The sequence below is a fragment of the Colossoma macropomum genome, unplaced genomic scaffold (genome assembly GCF_904425465.1).
Source record: "Colossoma macropomum unplaced genomic scaffold, Colossoma_macropomum, whole genome shotgun sequence".
NCBI classification, from domain to species: Eukaryota; Metazoa; Chordata; class Actinopteri; order Characiformes; family Serrasalmidae; genus Colossoma; species Colossoma macropomum.
The window spans coordinates 34489192-34509030 of record NW_023494800.1 but is presented as its reverse complement, the minus strand read 5'-3'; the positions used below and the strand labels follow the sequence as shown (position 1 = coordinate 34509030).

The 19839-nt window shown below is 40.8% G+C and overlaps 1 protein-coding gene across 2 annotated transcripts in view; it reads right to left on the bottom strand.

Moving 5' to 3' along the window:
• fam169ab (family with sequence similarity 169 member Ab) overlaps window positions 1–19839 on the bottom strand; it is a 43619-nt gene that overhangs the window by 13271 nt on the left and 10509 nt on the right. For both annotated transcript variants that reach the window (XM_036588070.1, XM_036588071.1), the window contains exons 2-10: window positions 12581–12717; window positions 10783–10882; window positions 10583–10668; window positions 5885–6056; window positions 3685–3864; window positions 2501–2623; window positions 1231–1325; window positions 681–723; window positions 453–570 (exon numbers count right to left, since the gene is read on the bottom strand). In XM_036588070.1, coding sequence (XP_036443963.1) covers window positions 453–570; window positions 681–723; window positions 1231–1325; window positions 2501–2623; window positions 3685–3864; window positions 5885–6056; window positions 10583–10668; window positions 10783–10882; window positions 12581–12715 — 1052 coding nt within the window. In that variant the 5' untranslated portion in view covers window positions 12716–12717. The remainder of the gene's footprint in view (window positions 1–452; window positions 571–680; window positions 724–1230; window positions 1326–2500; window positions 2624–3684; window positions 3865–5884; window positions 6057–10582; window positions 10669–10782; window positions 10883–12580; window positions 12718–19839) is intronic.

Genomic DNA, 19839 nt, shown 5'->3' with positions numbered 1-19839 from the left:
GTAATACACTACAGGAAGTGCAGGGGGCGATATAGCTTCTACTGTTTCATTTAAAAAGTCTCTATAATGTTCATATGATCCACACAGTCATTCTGACAGACTGTAATACACTACAGGAAGTGTAGGGGGCGATATGGCTTCTACTGTTTCATTTAAAAAGCCTCTATAATGTTCATATGATCCACACAGTCATTCTGACAGACTGTAATACACTACAGGAAGCATAGGAGGCGATATGGCTTCTGCTTTTCTGCAAGATAAAAGAAAAAATAGCTTGTTGCATGGGCAAAAGTTTTAATGACAGCTGTGCTGTGAGGGGGCAATGTGAGAGGAGACTGCAGAAGCCATAACGGTACAATTAATCGAACAATATAACGAATCAATTATAGAAACTATTGAAAAATAATAATAGCCCTAGTTGAGCACTTCTCATGTTCAAGGAAATTAAAAACCTGCAAATTTTCTCCGGCTGGCTCTCCGCCGCACTCATCTCCTTTTCCTCTCTCATTCGCTTCTTCCGCTTATGCTCACTGCTCCGAGTGCGCGTGGAGATCGGCGTATCATGCGTCTCTATGGAGAGAGGGAGGGGTAGAGAGATATATAAATAGAACAAGAAGAGAGAAAGGTCAGAAAACCAGAATGGCCATAAGCGACAGGACACCAGAAATGCCTTGATTTACCTTCAGCTACTTTAAGATGCTTGTTGACGACAATGATTTCCTCCTGTGGAAGGAAAAAAAACACATGACATGAATCATCTCACTCTTTTTGATAGCTGATAACTTGCCAGTTCACTGGTTGAGGTAAACAGAAGCACAGAAAAAATGAAATATTTCTTTCTTAGCCAGCTAAGTTTAAGCTTAGTTCAATCTAACCTTGGATTTTTATTTCTCCAACGGTGGATCAATTTTTACCAAGCTACATCACCATGGAAACTTATGCTGGGCCTAAATTAGGGCAGATTAAGATGGGGATTTCAGATCATAAACAGCTCTTGAACCAATCAGGGCAGAGCTTCTGACCAATCAGAGACAGCCTTTTGACAGAGGTGGACCCTTCTGGCCTTTTTGGGGTCATTTCCTCTATGTGATGCTTGTGGCATCAATCTCGTAATGGGAGGTACATCAGTCGAAATTCTTTGATCATAACTGTTATACTGGTTTGCCACAAATATGCACAGATAACATGACGAGCAAACCACACAAACATTATTCCATTTAGTTTTTGTACCGTGATATCGAGGCTGGTTTCCTCAGTCATCTCCACCTTGTCCGCCACCGTCTGTCTGTTCTTGCCGTCATCCTTTCCCCACGAGAGGAGCCCATCTTTATGAGCATCAGATTCATCACAAAATCACAAATCACAAAAATCAATTCATAAATAACCCATAAATCCATTATGGTCAGAGCACAAGTCAACTATGGTCATACCATAAATCAATTACTGTCACAAGAAATAGCCGCTCGTCTGACGGCCTCACAGATTTACTCAGCAATAGAGATGGACTTTCTGATAGATGCAGCCTTTTAAGCTGATCCGGGTCTCTATAGAGCTCTGATTTGAGCAGAGGTCTCAGATCATTCCATTTATATACATGACTTTCTTTTATCAAACTGCCTCAGTCATTCAAAAGGGAAAATCTTTCAGCCACTGCAAGTTAAATTGGTAGATAAGCTAATGCTACAGCTAACAGTTTAACATTAGATGAAAGGCAGTGAGGTTAATTATTTCCCAATGTGGAAACTAGCTCGCATGGTGACCCTAGCCACACTAAGTTACCTCAGACTTCTCAGTCATATTTGTGGCACTTGTGTTTGCTAGAAACATTAGTAAAGTGTATATGATTTACTTTGCTAAGTCCATCTTCTTGTTTCTACACTCATTGTCCATTTTATCAGCTCCACTGACCATATAGGAGCACTCTGTAGTTCTACAGTTACAGACTGTAGTCCATCTGTTTCTCTGCATACTTTGTTACCCTGTTCTTCAGTGGTCAGGACCCCCACAGGACCCCCACAGAGCAGGTATTATTTGTGTGGTGGGTCATTCTCAGCAGTGACACTGACGTGGTGGTGGCATGTTAGTGTGTGTTGCGCAGATGAGCAGATGAGCTATCGTCTCTGACTTTACATCTACAAGGTGGACCGACAAGGTAGGAGTGTCTAATAGAGTGGACAGTGAGTGGACACAGTGTTTAAAAACTCCAGCAGCACCGCTGTGTCTGATCCACTCATTTACATTTACTCTATATAGAACCATATACAACACTTTCTCAATAATTCTGAAGAACCTCTTCAGGATGCAAAGAACCTTTTAATCATGTAAAGGGTTCTTTGGGTGTTCATGTTTCTATATAGAACCACTTTCTTTACTAAAGAACCCTTGAAGATCTGTCTTTTTTTAAGTGTCATAAGGCAGACTCTAGATTCCAGACATGTCTTGGCTGATCGGCTAAAAAAGTACAAACAACAGCACAGAGGCTGATCAGAGAGGTGTGTACCTCTGAGTGCGTGAGTGCTGAGTTTGCTGGCCACTCTGGTTTTCTGGTAGGGACCGCCGACACCCTCCACCTCCCACAGCAGGTCCACATCCGCCGGGTACCTGTTCAGGTAGTGCCTGCACACTGCAGAGAAGACACAGAGGAAACAGGGACAGCTGTTTTAACGTTGCCAGCTAGCCAAGTTGAAGGAGAATTCCTCTAGTTTTTAAAAAGAACAGCATAATTAAGCAGTTAAGATGTAAACAGAGTCTAATTCTGCTGTGAAGCCACAACCGGGCAGTAAAAGAGCTGCATGCTCCGGAGCTGCATGTCGCAGACCCCTTCCATAGGGTTGCTTGTCAATCATCAATGATATCCAATTACATCGCAGGACAGGCCAGGCCTAGTATGATCTTTAAAACCCGAAATAAATATTCTTTGAAATGAACATAATCTAAATTTAGGTATATCTGTGCACTACAGTTGCTATGAAGGAATGCATCTGTGGGTGGAACAAGGATGTCAATTGCAAAGAAACAGATAAAACCTTATTAACAACATAAAACGCTGCATGTGGGACTTTTATTTGTAGGCTGTTTTGGGCCTAACAGTGATGTACCTCCTAAAAACACACCTTTGCTCTCAAAGCACTACAGCACTGATACTAGAAGGTGTGTGTGAGTGTGTTACATCAGTGAATGTGGAGCTGCTTTCCTGTGACAGAGCCAGAACTCCACAGGGGAGAGAACAGGTCTGACTGAATCAGCACACATCACTGTGGTTGCAAGCTAAAGGTTTCAGAGCTGAAACTGCTGAAAAGAGGAACATCAGATGTTTGACATTACATTACATGAGAAGCAGTAAATGTAACCAACTTCTAAGACTGGACTTTGGAGGTGTGGCTGCAAATTTCTTGAAAGAACCGAAAGTGAGTCTCCCGAAAAGAATGAAAGCTGCAATAAAGGCTGAGTGGACACACTAATTACTGACCAATCTGAAATTCTATTTAGTTAGAATTCAAATTTTCTGCTAAAATATTACTTTTTTCTCTTGAGACTGAGAAATCAATGACTTGGCCGTTTTGACTAGAAATTAAGTCGATGAGGAGTGGTCTCTGACTTTTGCACAGTATGGTATAACATCATTAATAAAACTAAAGTGGGTGTTCCTCACTATGTACTGAAGCTATGTGAAGGGCCTCTTACCTCTGGACATAGCTGGCGATAGAGGGTATTTCAGACCGAGTTCATCATCTTTAAAACTATCCACGTAGTCCTCCAGCATCTGCAGCCCGTGCTCGTTTCCACGGTGACTCTTCCTCACAAATATGGAGTCCATGACAGGCAGGAGGTAGCACTGGCTCACAAAGTTGTTACACAGGCTGCCTGCAGGGGGCACAACAGAGGACACATGGCTTTAAAATCACTTTTCAGGATAGTAATGGTGTTAAACTCCCTGCTTGTTGCAGTGCAGGCCTTTGTGTAGTAAGCTGTGTCACTGCCTCTAGGAACTACATTACCCAGAAAGCCCTGCAAACTGGAACAAACCAGTATGTTAATTGCCCTGGCAACTCACAGCATGATTCAAGGTTCAGCAAACTGGTGTTTGTGGGTTCTGTGTGCGTTCATGCAACTGTAAGTCATACTGTAGAGATCATTAATATAGCCTTGTTGTGTTTATTTTGGCTGGGAAATGGGCCAAAACTTCTAAAGTCAAGGGTAATTAGCATGATGTTGCTAATCCTGTCCTGGTTCACACTATAAATGCTAGCAGTTGCTTAAGGGCAGATGACCTTGTTATTTATTTTCTGCAATTTATGGCTGCTTGTTTATGCTACTCTTTGAGTACATTTCTGGAAGGTACTGTCTCCATCTGAGTGGTACTAGATTAGCAACATGCTAAACATGGCAGACTAACTGGTGTTCAGTTAATGACTCAGTTTGCCAAGTGGTGATCAGTTTGTGTGCCTGGAGCGCCCTCTGCTGGAACTGTCCTATGTACCTTAGCATTGCTTATTATTGGAATTGGTATTCAGAAACTCAATGTATTGTATAGATGGTTTATTCATATTTAATAATGCATAATTTGCAGCTAGCCTGTGAGATATCAAAGCTTTATGTTCATTTCTGTTTACAGAAACCAGGCAAACACTGCTACACACCCAGGTTCACCTGTGGGGAGGACAATTAAAGATTCTGATTAACTCCACCTGAGGCTAGTCCATGTGGTTCTAATAAAAGTAATAAATCAAAACTAGCACATCTTTTAAAACGTTTAAAGGTATGAAGACTTCAGAATGTAAAGACGGGTTAGGATGGGTTCGGAAGGGTTAGGATCTTGATGGACTGTATACATTTCTTTGAATGATGGAGGGATATTACTATTAATTTGAGGCACTTGACCTTTATATCAGCATCTATGTAACTCAGGTTCAGTAGTACAACTCACTAAATAATGATTTCCTTTCATTTCCTTTTATTACAAGTGCCATAAAACCCACTTTAAGCCCCAAACATTATGTTTAAATCATTATGCTAGGCCACAACAGCTCCATGAACAGCAGGTTATAGGGAATATATTCAAAATGTTTGCATAATTAAATGTTTAAGATGTAAACAAAGCCATTCAAAGCGTTTTGGGGTGAAACGCTCTGTTCTAGAGACACCAGCTGAGTCAGAATTGTTTACAGTGGTGGTGATAGGAACCAGACATCCACCTCGAAAATGATTAGGAATACACTGCCTGATGTCGATGACACTGTTTTACGATAATTCTAAGATAAAATTTTTGGCCTAAAATGGATTTTTTTTTTTAAACGCGGTGTTCTCCAGGACAATTAGAAAAGGACCATCCAGATTGTTACCAGCATAAAGTTCAAAAGCCAGTGTATGTGCTGGTATGGAGTGTATTAGTGATCTTGCACATCTGTGAAGGCACCATTATTGCTGAAAGATATATACATATTATAAAGCAATATATCGCTGTTGTCGGAAGAAAACCTTGCATCTCCAAAATGGTAACTTTACAGGAGAAGGAAAAAACCTACTTTACTTGTAGTGTAAGTCAATGGAACCAGACTTTTTCCCCCAAAACATTTTGGCCCATTTCTTCTGGTCCATTCATCATGAAATTTACATACAATGTAAAGGACAACTGGCATTTTCAAATTACGTCTAAAACTGAAAACTGGTTTTCTTCCGACAACAGCGATATGCTCGTTTCTAGATGGCGCTATTTGAGGGACATCTACGCTTATTTCTTGACACTGCCAAGGCACATGCCATGGAAAACAATGCAAACAAAGCTATTTTTATGAAAGAATTGGAGGTCTGGCTGGTTAATAGTGCACCAACATGGCTTTTAATATGCAAGTTATTGACAAGTCCATTAACTGGCAAAACACACCTCTGGGTTTGACCGAGTAGAAGCCCACAGCCTCCCCGCTCTTCCAGAGGATTTTGGTGTAGTCGTTTTCACCATGGCACAGAAAGGGCACCTCTCCAGCACTCATCTCATTAGTGCGGTAAATGATGCGATTCAGCACGTACAGCACAATTCTCTCTGCAACAGACCTCACCTGCAAGATAAACAACAACAATAAACAACAAAGCATTAAAAAAACAACTGTAGTTACAAACGCTGAACAGCAAGAATTTATAGAATGTGTTGTTATTTCACCAAAATGTTAAACCAAATGAAGTGAATCATATTTAGGAATATTTAAGAAGGCTTGATGACCACTGCACCCAACTACTTTCTACCCCAACTTTCCTTAGTAATAAACTTGTGGGAAGGAACCATTAATGCTGAAAGATGCACATTTTGGAACAACATATGCTGCCTTTTAGATGACGTCTTTTTCAGGGATGTCCATGCTTATTTTAACATGGTAACGTCAAGGCACATTGTACACGTGTTAGAACAGCATGGCTGAGTAATCGTAGAGTACAGGTAATATGCTGTACCACATTATGGTGCAAAATATGACAACAAAGGCCTCATACAATTATGCATCTGGAGACTTTCAAATTTGGAATGTCACTGCTTTCTATTTTAAGTGGCATTTCATACTGCTCTAACTTTCTTAGAACTGTGGTTTGTACATAAGCTTCTATTACTTGTTAGCAACATTTACCTTCAAAGAACTAAAGAAGCAAACCTCAGACACCAAACAGGTCTTGGTTGTTTATCAACATTTAAGGGGATAGTTGCCTAAATTGGAATTTTAGCAAAAACTATCCCTTTATCCTGGCTGGCAAAGCAAACAACAAACAACAGTTAGAATGGTGCGATTTATGTCACTCTAATTGAGAACTACTGGCATTCACTTGTGAGCACACAAGCTGGATTTGTTTACTGAGTCAGGAAATAAAATCAGGCACATTTTTGCATAGCAAAAATAACCTAGGACCAAAGTAGATAACTGTATGTAAGCTCTGTAAGAATGAAATGCTGTCTGTCCTGCAGGAAATGGGCCCATGTTGTCAGTGGTGCAGTAAGCAACATGGCAGACATGCCAGAGGAAAAGGGGGAGGCTTGGTATGCCCTCTTCTTCCACAGCTGCTTCCAGAACCCCATGGAGAGCGTGTGTAAGCGTGGACTGAGTTCCAGGGTAAAATGAAACCAGGCTTGTTTATGCAAAATGCTCTGTCGAAAACAAAGGCAGTACTCAGCGTCAAAGTTCGGCCTTCTGTCCATTTCCATAAAACAGGCTTTGTTAGCAGAGTAACTAGCTCGCACAACCTCTCCCTCTCTGACATACAGACACAAGCACACACCTCTCTTGGCCATCTCTCCTTATTATTTTCTCTCATTAAATGCAAACATTCTAAACATTTTCATGTGTGTATGCTGAAGTTAACCGTTAAAGCAACAATACGCTTTGTATCGTGTCTAACAATATCCTTAACCATGGTAAAAATCAGAGGTGTAATTTCACGATACGGCACGTATTGTCATTTTTGCATCACGATACCATATTTTTTGATACAGAATTAGAAAAGAAATGCTAACAAATTAACCTTTTTTTGTCATTTCTGCCGTCTCTAAAAGACAGAAATGCTAGCTGAAGGGATAGCTGGCACAAATCATTTTCTTAGAAGACATTAAATAAAAAAAAAATTAAATAATAAAAAATAAACATAAGTGCAATGTCTGCATAAGATAAACAAAAAAAAAGTAAAATATAAGGCTACATTTCAATATTAAACTAATTGAGCATGACAAGTTCATTTATAATTGGATCGTGTGTCTGTATAAAGTGTCCACCTTCTGGCTGAAATGAGCGAAAAAAGACTACCTAATGTGGCTCCATCACTCTCAGCAAACTGCGGAAACCACAACTGAACAGAGGTTGACTCTACAGCCCGAAGAGCCGTTGACTCTACAGCCCGAAGAGCCGTGGACTCTACAGTCGATTAAAGCTGACTGTACTGAATAGAGGTGGACTCTACACAGGCCCGAAACATCATGTTAACCACCCTGGCACAAATCTTTGGTGGGCCTCTACCTAGCTACCTTTTTTGGGTGGTCGGTTAATTTTTCAATTATATCACAGCAGGTTACATGAGGCCTATGCAGCACCACGATGGCAGCATACTAACCACAGTGTTGGGCCTCATAATGCTATAAAGGCATATTTTTTCCATTCAGGTCAAAACAATAGCAAGACTAGGCACACATTAGTGAGAGCACGGGTTAACCTACACCCAACAACCAATGTAACACATCCTTATAAAACGTGTCCACTCTTGCCAAGCAAAAGATTGACTCCAATAACGATATCAGTTAAAACAGGACAGCTGAAATGTACATAATAAAGACCAAAAAATATAAAACACTTAAAAACCCAACCCATCAAGCATCGTATCTAAATCATACTACCACATATTACCATTTTATATTTGGCTTTGAAACTGAGCATCTACTCCGTTGAAGTATCAGGTCTCGTTTTACTGATCCCCCCGGCACATGCTTTTGAATATCTGCAGCATCAAATTCAAAGTGTATTCAAAGACACTACTTCACTGCTGAAAAACAAAGCTGTTTTAAGTTAGCATTTTTCCCGATAAAAATGTCTCTGAAGCGGATAACACGCCATTTGCAGGTGTCACCACAGCCGAGTCAAGATGAAGTCACAGCAATGCTAAATGCGTAAAAAGTGCAGAGCTTCAGAAGATGCGCGAATGTGGCTTCATAAAGACTCTTTGAAAAAGCCTGGTTGTTTGCGCTGACATCTGAGCCCATAAAACGCAGCCAGATGATGAACTGCCAGTTGAACGTTACCAGTTGCTGCTAACAGACTCTCTTTAACTGATATATACTTTGTATTCTCTTTATAAGAGGCTACATTCTGCCCTCACTGGAGTAGGCTAAGTAGGAAGCAGAAAGCTAACTGGCTAACGCTACAATAATAAAATACAGACTTCAGGCTCAAGCCTTTCAAGAAAGAGTTACTCACAAAATGAGACAAAGTAAAGAAGGTTACATACCTATTAAAGCTTAAAATGTGTCTTAAGTGTATTTAAATTAGAGCTGAGAGAAGTCAGTATAGCGCCAAGCTAACCCTGCTAGCTTGACGCTAATATACCATGGTGAACATACAAAGAACATATATTTGTGAAGTGCTGATTTAAAAAACAGATTTCTACATCAGACATTGCTATTACTTTATAGTTTTCTGCCTATGCGTGACATTCGAAAAGTTAAAAATGTTCAGAATCAGCACTTAGCGACCGCTTCACTCCTGTGGGGAGGAGCAGCAGCTGAAGTTGGCTTTCTATTCACCAGCTTCTGATTACAATTTTACGTTCCACCTTAAATGGAGCAGCAGCAACATGTAACTGTTTCTCCACTTAAGGTGGAATGGAAACTTTGAATAAGGGCGTTTTCACACTTGGGCCGTTTCAGCGTCTGAAACACGCCAAACGAACTCAGACCCCCATAAAAGGCCCCAAAAGTAGTTCGTTTTGTGGTTCGATTAATTTGTGCATTGTGAAAACAAAAAACGGCCCCAGTCCGCTTTAGCTTTGCTTTATGCTGAAGAGCTCGAGGCTCGCCGTACACACAGCCACAGTCTTCACTTTAGCAGGTAAAACAGACCAAGGATCATTTATACAGTTCTACTCAGGATAAAGTCTGTCCGTGATCTACAGCAGCGCTGACTTATTAAAGCGATCAGATGCGAGAGCCCGTGTGATTTGACCTTGTTAAAGGCTCGAGCTGGGCACGCAGCTCAGTTTTCAGCTGCTTTCACACTGAACGCTGAATGAATGAAAATTCGCCGGGTGGAGCTTCCGTGAGGAGCACAGTCGAACATGGAGCCCACCGCAGCAGACCCACAGGGCCGTTTTTCCAATTTTGCGCAACGGACTTCGGCCAATCGTTTCAGCGTGGCCAATAGGAGAGTAGTAGGCAGGTCTGGTGATTCTTCTCGTCACCTGATAGGTCGGATTTATCAGAGAACACTGAAAAATCCGAAACACTGTAAGAAGCTGGCTTACTTTAGCTTCACGTTTTCTCCTCACTTTTTGGTTGATGTCTTCATAAATAAGTTAGCGTATTTGAGGTACTAGCATGAGTATTTGATCCTCGCAGTGAGCAATACAGGCACTTGATGTTCAGTCTACCTCTCTTTGCCTAATACTGTACTGTACTGAGAAACATTCATGGTCATCATTGTTAAGAATATCAGGGATTGTGTTACTATAGAAACCACTGCAAACCTATAGAAACCATTCCTGATTTAACGTTTTATCACATGATGAGGTCAAGAAATAAAACGAGGACTAGAATTTCAGATCATGAATCGGAGCTCAGAGCCTTCATTCATACAAAAACAGAGAGGAAAAAGAAGATGAATTCTACATCTGATTTCATGAACGTCACTATCCATCTCACAAAACATATCAAACAAGTGACCAGAACTGGGGAAAAAAAAAAGAAAAAAAAAGTGAACCCAAAGAAAACATGAACCACCCAACCTCAAACAGCTATGGTATCTAAAAATGATCATAAGCTAAAAGTTCTCTGAACGTCCCACCCATTAAACCTTTCTAAGAATACTGGTAAAGGAAGATCTTGGCCTTCTGCAGATGCAGGTACCTTGATGAGGCCTTCTCGTGCAGGGTCCGCTGTTCTGAGGATGTCGTCCACAGCATACCACTGGTCATCCAAAAACAAAGCCACAGCTAGGAAAGGACAGAGAACGCATGTGTGGAACAGTGAGATAGCTAGTGTATATATGTACTGTATTATTGGTGGATGAATAGGGGTCATTATTGGAGCTGGGATGTTTAGATTACCTGTGAACTGGTCCTCCGGGGCAAACAGAGCCAGGACTTTGTGCTTTAGATTTGCTCCATACAGAGGAACGAAGCCCACGTTGGACAGACTGATGCGAATCTGAAACAGTTGCAGCACAGTGTAGATGGACAGTGGTCATCAATGAAATCTGGATGATAGCACCCTATGAAATTTGTTTCACCCCTGCTCCTTCCCCTAAATGCTCCTATATTTTTTTCTAAAAACAATAAAACAATAAAAACACTTTTGCAGTTTTTTTACTGAAATAGTTCAGTAACAGCAGGAAAAGTTTACATATAAATGAAGCTCATTAAGAAATGTACACATTTATTCACTAACTGACTCACATTTAGCAAACTAAAGATTTCTCCACAAGGGGTGCTATTAGCACTCAAAGTATCAAAGTGCATCGCTGAAAGACAGCAAACCAGCATGAACCCACACTTGCAGGATCTCATGAATGCATCTTCATAGTTTCGGTTTCATTTTTTATTTTGGGAGTGCATGAAGTAAAAATACCTGAAACACCCTACGTTAGGCTGGCTTTACATGGTGAAACTTTCAAGTTGCTTGAAACTTACATGAAACCAATTCGCAAAAAGCATTTTTCTGCAACTCATTTGAAACTCATTCACAATAGTAGCAACTTCATAGAACAAGTTTCATGAAACAGCCAGTCAAAATGCAGATAACGTATCACATCATCAAAATTAAAAAAAAAGTATAAACCATTGATTTCACTGGATTAATGGACAAGATGGTTTACTGAATGGTTAAAAAGGAGACCCCCTGCCTGACTAGTAAACTGCCTGACAGTTTATCTGAGCCAGAACAACAAACGTGAGTTTCTCAAAAGCTAATTTCTGTAAACAGGTGCCTTAACTAGCCAGCTAACGCCAACCGATGTTTAAACAGCTGTTTGTGTCAGAGCTTATTCGTCTATCGCCTGTTGTTATCATACTAGATTAATTTTCTTCTTTTAACACTGTATAATTTTACACAGAGCTCAGATTCATTTGGGAACCAAATGATGAAAACTATTACAGAAGAGGAGACTGAGATGTGCTCCTCAATGAACTCATGGTGCTTCTAGGACAGAACGAACGAGACAGAAGTAGGCTGGAACGTTAATGACTATTTAACATTAATTTTCAAACGATTAACATACAAACACCAAATGAAAAAATTAAAGTATATAGTAACGAACCACTGATAGATAGATAAATGACATAATATAGAAAAAACAACAGCAAAGATAAAATGAAGATGATAAAAGTGCAGGAAATTTGTAAATTACAACTCATGGTTGACTTTACTTAACGAGACCGACAGGGTGTTTTAAAAATTACGAGCTGCTAATTTAGTCAACTAGTGGAGTAACTGAAAGAGTTGCATGCGACTGTTGCTTTGTGTAACTGTCAAGTTGCATGGAAATTATGTTGCAGGCAACTCAAAATGCAACTAGTTGCTTGCAAGTTTCCATGTATAAAGCCACGCATTTATATATTTGTATCTGAAATCTGTTTTTATGTCTCAATTCTGGGATTCTGACGGTGTTCTCCACATAGTGGGAATCAGGGTCCAGAACGGTGTGGGCCAGGGGTCTTCAACTCCAGTCCTGGAGGTCCAGTGTTAGCACAGTTTGGTTACTGCCCTACTCAAAAACACCTACTACACCTGGCAATAAACAGGTGTTGAATCAAATGTCTGGGCAAGCAAAATCTTCCAACTGTGCTGGTCACCAGCACTCCAGGACCAGAGTTGACTGTGTTTGTGTGCAAGTGTGAATGTTATTACCTTCCTCCCAGTGGTCAGTGTGAAGTACTGGCCATGCTCAGGGTCACTGTAAAGTAGCTCAGACATGTAGCTGTGGGCGGATCTCTCCAGCTCTTCATGGCTTACAGACACCAACACGTCCACAGGAAACTCCATCCCTACAGGGAGCAAAGATCAAAAGTTCACTCACGGGTCACTCGCAGGTCACTCACATTTTATTACTGTATTGAACACACCAATGACTTCTGAGTTAGCTTCATAAACTGGAGCTTGTTTTAGCAAGCTTATTTTATGTAAACAATCTTTAATTATTGTTAGGAAAAGTTAGGTTGAAACCAAACCTGCCCCACCTGATAACCTAGAGATAAACTAAAATAAAGGGATACTGTATGCCCCTAACATGTAGCCCCTTCAAAACAAACCTACAAACACCAAACCGCCCAGGTCACCTTGAGCAATTCTCAATGTGATCAACTCCATCTAAAAAGGTCCCTCACATGAGGTTTCGGATTTGATTGATTCAAACCCAAAAACAACCTCAGCATCTTTCCAGCTATATAAATAACCTCAAACCTATTCTCCATTTCTCCATTTTCTCTAACAAAAAGAAGGTGAAAGTTACATCCATCCACCCATCCAAAAAACTCTGCATAGGATAAAATTCCTTTACCATGAAGTTTATAGCCAATTAATCCTGTGTTTTAGATCATACTGTGTCTGAAACCAAAGTCTATCAGAGATTGTTGAACAACTCAACACACAGTTTGAGGCAAGTGTGCACGCAGTTAGCAGTACACTAATTAGTGAGATATACGCCTCCATGACTTATAGCAACATTAGACTCATATCTCTAGCGCAAAACAATCACTGGTTAAGCTTATAATAGAGATGGTACAACACCACCAGAGCTCGACTGGTAATATTAGTCAAAATTGATGACAGAATGGTGATAGTACTACAGCTACCTTTTAAGCCAAGGAATTGCAGTGAAACGTATGAGGCGAAGTAAGGTGTGGTTAGGCTAATAATGTTAGCTAAGGTAAAAAAAAAAAAATGGACGATTAGAATTTGTTCATCTTGAAGACCTTAGACTGACACTAGCGATGTGCATTCCGGCTAATTTTGATATTCAAGTATCAGCAAAAAGAAATGAACATCTTTGTTTAACCGTGGGGAAGGAAATAAGTTAGCGCTGTACTGGAGGCTTACACTTCTAGGTAAATCACTCTGGTGTTTAAAGGCTGAAACATCACTAGCATAAAAATTTTGCAGCAAGCGGAGGAATATGTGAATACGTTCACTGAAAACATGTTTTGTTATTCAAAAAAGCAAAGGAAAATCTGTATAAGTAACCGAGGCTGATCACAAAATGCTGATCAGACCTATCCGAGAGCTGTGTGGGCGTGGCTAACGAGCAGGTTGATTGACAGCTCTCTGTCCAAAAGTCCTTGCCTGCTCCGTCCCCTCATACAGAGCTAAAGTCATTATCCAGCTTTTATGTGACGCTAACTGGAACAAAAAAGCCATGGACGAACAGACGCGCATACAGATGGACGAAACAACGCGCAGTACAGATGGACGAAACAACGCGCGAAGGAACGGTCGAACAGACGTGCAGACGGTTGTATCGACAGACAAACAAATGGACGAACGAAGCAACGTGTAAATGAAGGAACGGATGAATGAACTGTGTGTGTGTAAAGATAAACAAATGAACAGGTGACAGGAAGCTACAGACAGGTGGTCTACCTTGCTAGCTTTTGGATATGCTGGATTAGCTTTAGCTCGCTAAGCTTCTCTGACTATGAGAGTTTTATGTGGGAAGAGACGCAGCCTTGTGATTGGTAAGGGGAATGCTTACAGAAGTGTTACCCAAGAATCGGAGAGAAATATGGTGAAATATCAGCCATTTATTGGTCATTGGAATATTATTCAGAAGGTTTACTTAGTACATGTTTATTGTTGGCCTGCAAGAACAAGTTTAACCTAATTAGAAAGAAAACACAGATTATGGTTCCCTGCATCTTTAACAACGCGTCCTTGGAAACTTGTTTCGGCATGGCACACTGTAATATACATATATGCTCACAAATACAAGCAAAACCATAATGATTTACAATAACCTTTCTATCCTGATGTAAATTTCAAGATTTGGATTTGTGCTCTGGGTTTAATCCAGCAGTGTCACTGTCTGCTGATGCGTCCAGTGTGCAGCAGCCTGTGAAAGTTGCGTGCGAGTGCGCGCTGAGCTCTCTAAAGGGGAGTTTCTCACGATGTTATGAAGGAAAGGTTTCACCTCATAAAAGATCCTAACACATCTCGTCTAATTAGAACGAGACGTGTCCAACAGCCACTCTAAACTCCAGCCTGTAACAAGTGAACTCACTGACATTCCCAAACAATGAGAGAACAGACAGAAACACACTCACGCTGCCTGTTTCAGACGGAGCTAACACTCACATACACACTCTACTCGGCACCACTGCAGACTGCTGGCTGCTCTCCCAGCCGTGCTGACCTGAGTGAATCTCTAACTGTCACACGCCATCTGTGTCACACTGCCAATCAGAGCGAGCACACAACACACATGCAGCGCACACACTCCATCCTGAGAGAGCTCCTCACACAGACCTACACTGATAGTCACACACTTAATGACAAACAAGGACCACTCTCAAGATTACAAGAGAGGATACCAGTGGTGACTGACTAGGCTTTCAGTTCTGGCTATAAATGTCAAAACACAATCAAAAAATGAGAGAAAAAAAAAAAAATACACTTATATGAAATAGCTAACATCTGCACCACAACCACGAGACTGCCTGGATCGGTCGCTGAGTGACACTGCAGGCTGCCTAGATCGGCCATTCAAGGGACACTGCACTGCAGCTACAGCGCTGCCTGGACCAGCGGCTCGAGTGATGCTGTACCTCAGCTATGAGGCCACCTGGACCAGCTGATTGAGTGACACTGCATTGCCGCTATGAGGCTGCCTGGAATGACCGCTCGAGTGACGCTGCACCACAGCTTTGAGGCTGCCTGGATCGGCTGCTCAAGGGAAGCAACACCTCTGCTACGAGACTGCACTGACCATCTGTTTAAGGGACGGTCTGTGCAGGGATGAGGCTGCCTGCACCGGCCGAGTGACAGTGCACTACAACTTTGAAGCTGCCTATATCGGTCGCTCAAGGGACACTGCGCTACATCTACTATGCTGCCTGGACCAGCGGCTTGAGTGATGCTGTACCTCAGCTATGAGGCCGCCTGGACCAACCGATTGAGTGACACTGCACCGCCGCTACAAGGCTGCCCGGAATGGCCGCTCGAGTGACGATGCACCGCAGCTTTGAGGCTGCCTGGATCGGCTGCTTGAGGGAAGCTACACCTCTGGTACAAGACTGCACTGACCGTCTGTTTAAGGGACGGTCTGTGCAGGGATGAGGCTACCTGGACCGGCCGAGTGACAACGCACCACAACTTTGAGGCTGCCTATATCGGTCGCTCAAGGGACACTGCACTACAGCTACGATGCTGACTAGACCAGCTGCTCGAGTCACTGTACTGCAGTTACGAGGCTGTCTGGACTGGTTGTTCAAGAGACGCTGCCTGGACCAGCCACTCCAGCAATGCTGTACCGCAACTATGAGGCTGCCTGGACTGGCCGCTCAAGTAGCACTGTACCGCAGTTACCAGGCTCCCTGAAGCGGTCGTTTGAGGGCTGCTGCACTGCAGCTACAAGGCTGCCTGGACTGGCCACTCAAGGGTTGCTGCACCACAGCTATGAGGCTGCCTTGACTGGCCAATCAATTGACGCTGCACCGCAGCTAATAGGCTGCCTTTGAAGGCCACTCGAGTGTAAGCTGCACCCCAGCTACGAGGCTGCCTTGACCAGCTGCTCACGTGATGCTACACTGCAACCACGTGGCTGCCGGGACCAGACGCTCAAGTAATACTGTATTGCAGCTATGAAGGTGCTTGGACCCGTGGTGTTCAGCTGCATGAGCGATATATAGGCTTATATAAATTAAACTGCCTGTTATAATTTATTTGTCTTGAAAATCCACCACAGGACTTCGTATCTGATCAGGACTAAACTTATGAGATGACTGCTGAGTTTGGTGAAAAACAGTAGGTACTTCGGCCTGTTATTTCTCAGGGGATGAGGTATAACCCCATACATATGCAAATGTTTGGGCACCACAAACGAGATATTTTGTTGATTTTCAAAGAAAAAAGGAGTTTACACAACTTATCCACCAAACTATTGTTCCGTTATTTTATACAGTTATGTTATATTTGACGAACTTAAAGAACAGACATGTGCACAAGTACATACATCCTTCTAAGTCTGTACTGAATAATAGCCCCTTCAGCAGATTTCACAGTTTAAAAACATTGTTTGGAGCCACTTCTAGTTTTGCAATCTTTTTTGAGTCATCTTGCATGTACATGTTTAAGATCTACCCACAGATATTCAAAGATTGTTCAGGTCAGGAGACTGTGAGGGTCATTCAAAAAGCTCCAGCTTGCACTTCCTTGAGGATTTTGAGGTATGTTTAGGATCATTATCTGCTGTAGAAACCAGCCTCTTATCAGATTCAATTTCTTGACTCACTGTCAAATTTCCAGAATTTGCTGATATTCAGTAGAATCCATCCTCTCTCTTTGTTTCTTTTCCATCCTTTATTATACTTTTCCTTCCATTTCATACTCTTTTCTTCTTTCCTCTTTCTTTTTCCTTTCTCATTTCCTTCTTTTGTTCTCTTCCATTTCTTTATCTTTCATCTGTTTTTCTTCCTTCTGTTGGCGCACCCTTTTTTGATTCAATTACCTGCCTTTCTTTTTCCCCCATCCTTCCTTTTCTCCTCTTTTTCCTTCCACCCTTTTTCATTTTCATTCCATCCATTTTTCCTCTCTTCTTTTTTCATTTCTCTTGCATCCTTCTTGTTCATCTTTTCTTCTATTTTTTAATCTTTATTTTCCTTGTTTTTCTTCCTTCTTTCCACTCTAGTACCCTTTTTGACCCATCATCCTGTTTTTTCTTTTCCTCTTCCTTTTTTCTCTCCTCTGTTCTGTCCTTTCATTTATTTTCGTTCCTTCCTTTATTCCTTTCTCTTATTTCTTTGTTTCATTTCTCCTGCTTTTTTCCTTTCTTTAGGTTTTTTTTTTAATCTTTCTTCTGTTTCTTCTTCATAGCCCATAATACTCTTTTTCTTCTCACCTTCTTGCCATTCTTTTTTTCCTCCCTCTTTGCTCTCTTCTCTTCATTTCTTTTATTTTCCTCCATTTCTTTCTTTCTATCTTTCTTTCTTTTCTATGCATTACGAGCACTGTATTTCCTTCAGGAAATCCAAATGTTGTATTTGTTGCCTGTTGCATTAATTAATTACCTGTCGACCCAGTGTACCAGAGACAGACTACAGACAGCAAACTTCCAAAGACAAGACATGCTGAACCACATAGGCCTTTAAAGTTAAACACAGTTTTTTTCCTTATCAGGGGCTTACAGTGTTCACATTTACCAGCACATTAATCCCAAAATCTCTAAAATCACCTTCGTTCAGCTATTCACTAATACATCCACCACTATACTTAACAGTTGGCAAGGTGTTCCTTTCATCAAATGCTTTCTCCAAACATACATTTGCTGAACACTGAAGTTATTGCTAGCAGGGGGCAGTTTGATGATATGGCACTGTGATTATGCTAAATTACACCCCAATGCACCTCCCAGAGTGCTTCATGGCATTGCCAGCTCTTTTTAAAAAAAAAAACCTGCAGCCCAAAGTGTGCTCTGTGGGTGACTGTTGGCCTGTAAGGACACTTGATTTGGCCAGCCAGAAAGACAGCCTAACCCTATCCCCTCACCTAATGAGGGAATGAACATTTTTATAAAATATATAGCTTATTAAATTCTTGCTCTCCTTTTAAAATATTATTTGGGTATTTTAATAACAAAATGTAATAAAATAGTTTGTAATGTCTAGATATGAAATCTACCTACCTATGTTTTTTTTGGCTCTCAATATTTATCTTAAAAGTATCTAGAACGAAGTAAAAAAAAGACCATAACAAATGAAGTATAATGGAGTTAATATCCAGAATGAAGACATAATAAAAATAATATTCAGAAAATATTCTAATAAAAAAAATCAAGATTGAAGTTATAAAAAAATTAGTTTTAATTTTAAAAACATTGTTATTTTAAGTTATATAAAAAGGAAATGAAGTTTTTATAAGCAACAAAAAAATATGTTACAATAAAAATAACATCTAGAATTAGGTTTTAATAAAATTATAAAGTTTCAAAATTACATAGTTTTAAATGATTATAGTTATAAAAACTAAACAATAAAAATGCTATAATAAAAGGTAATAATAAAGTATATATCCAGAAAAAAAATTAATACAATACCAAGAATTAAGTTATAATAAAGTTAATATCCAAAATAAAGTTCTAAAATTAATATCCAGAATTAAAAAGTGGTGACCAAACCTACAGACACACAACTTGACAAGAAATTACTATAAACAGATAATTACAGTAAATTATTTCTCACTTAATAACTTATCCAAAATACTTAAAGCATTGAACAGAATATGTAAAAAAAAATCCTCTTGTTTGCAGTTTATAATATTCAAATCTGTATTTTATAACTTCCTGTGGTAGATCTACATCACTGAGTCAACAGCACAGTGAGCGTGTGAGTAACAGGAGAAGTCGTAGTAGTGACAGTCGGCTCTAAAAACAGAGCAACCCTGTCTAAGCAGGAACAGAGAGTAGCACAGCATAATGTTACATAACAGCTGTTTACAGGAGCCGGAAACGCCACCGGGACTGGACTTTGACTGACAACTCCCAGATCCTCTCCGAGAGCTGATAAGTAGACACAGCAAAACAAGAAGGCCCTCTGTCTCTAGAAGTGACACACACTTACACGTGCTGTGATGACGCAGCTGAAAAGATGGTCATTCATTGCTGTCGGGGACGCTCCGAGTCACTCTAGCATTCAGACGACGAATGTTATGTGGTCATACGCATCTTGGATAAACTGGTTTGAGTTGGTTAAATGTTTCTCTGTGTTTCTATTAATATCTTTGCGATTATACAACGCAGAAACACACTTCAAAAAGTTCCTGAATCTCAAGAGTCACCGTTTCAATTCCATCACATCGCGAGAAAGCATGTGACCCACAGCCAGAGTTGTAGGGCTATGAAGAGGGGCCGAGATACACGTCATCTGCATAACATGCGCGTCACCTGCGTCACCGAGATACAT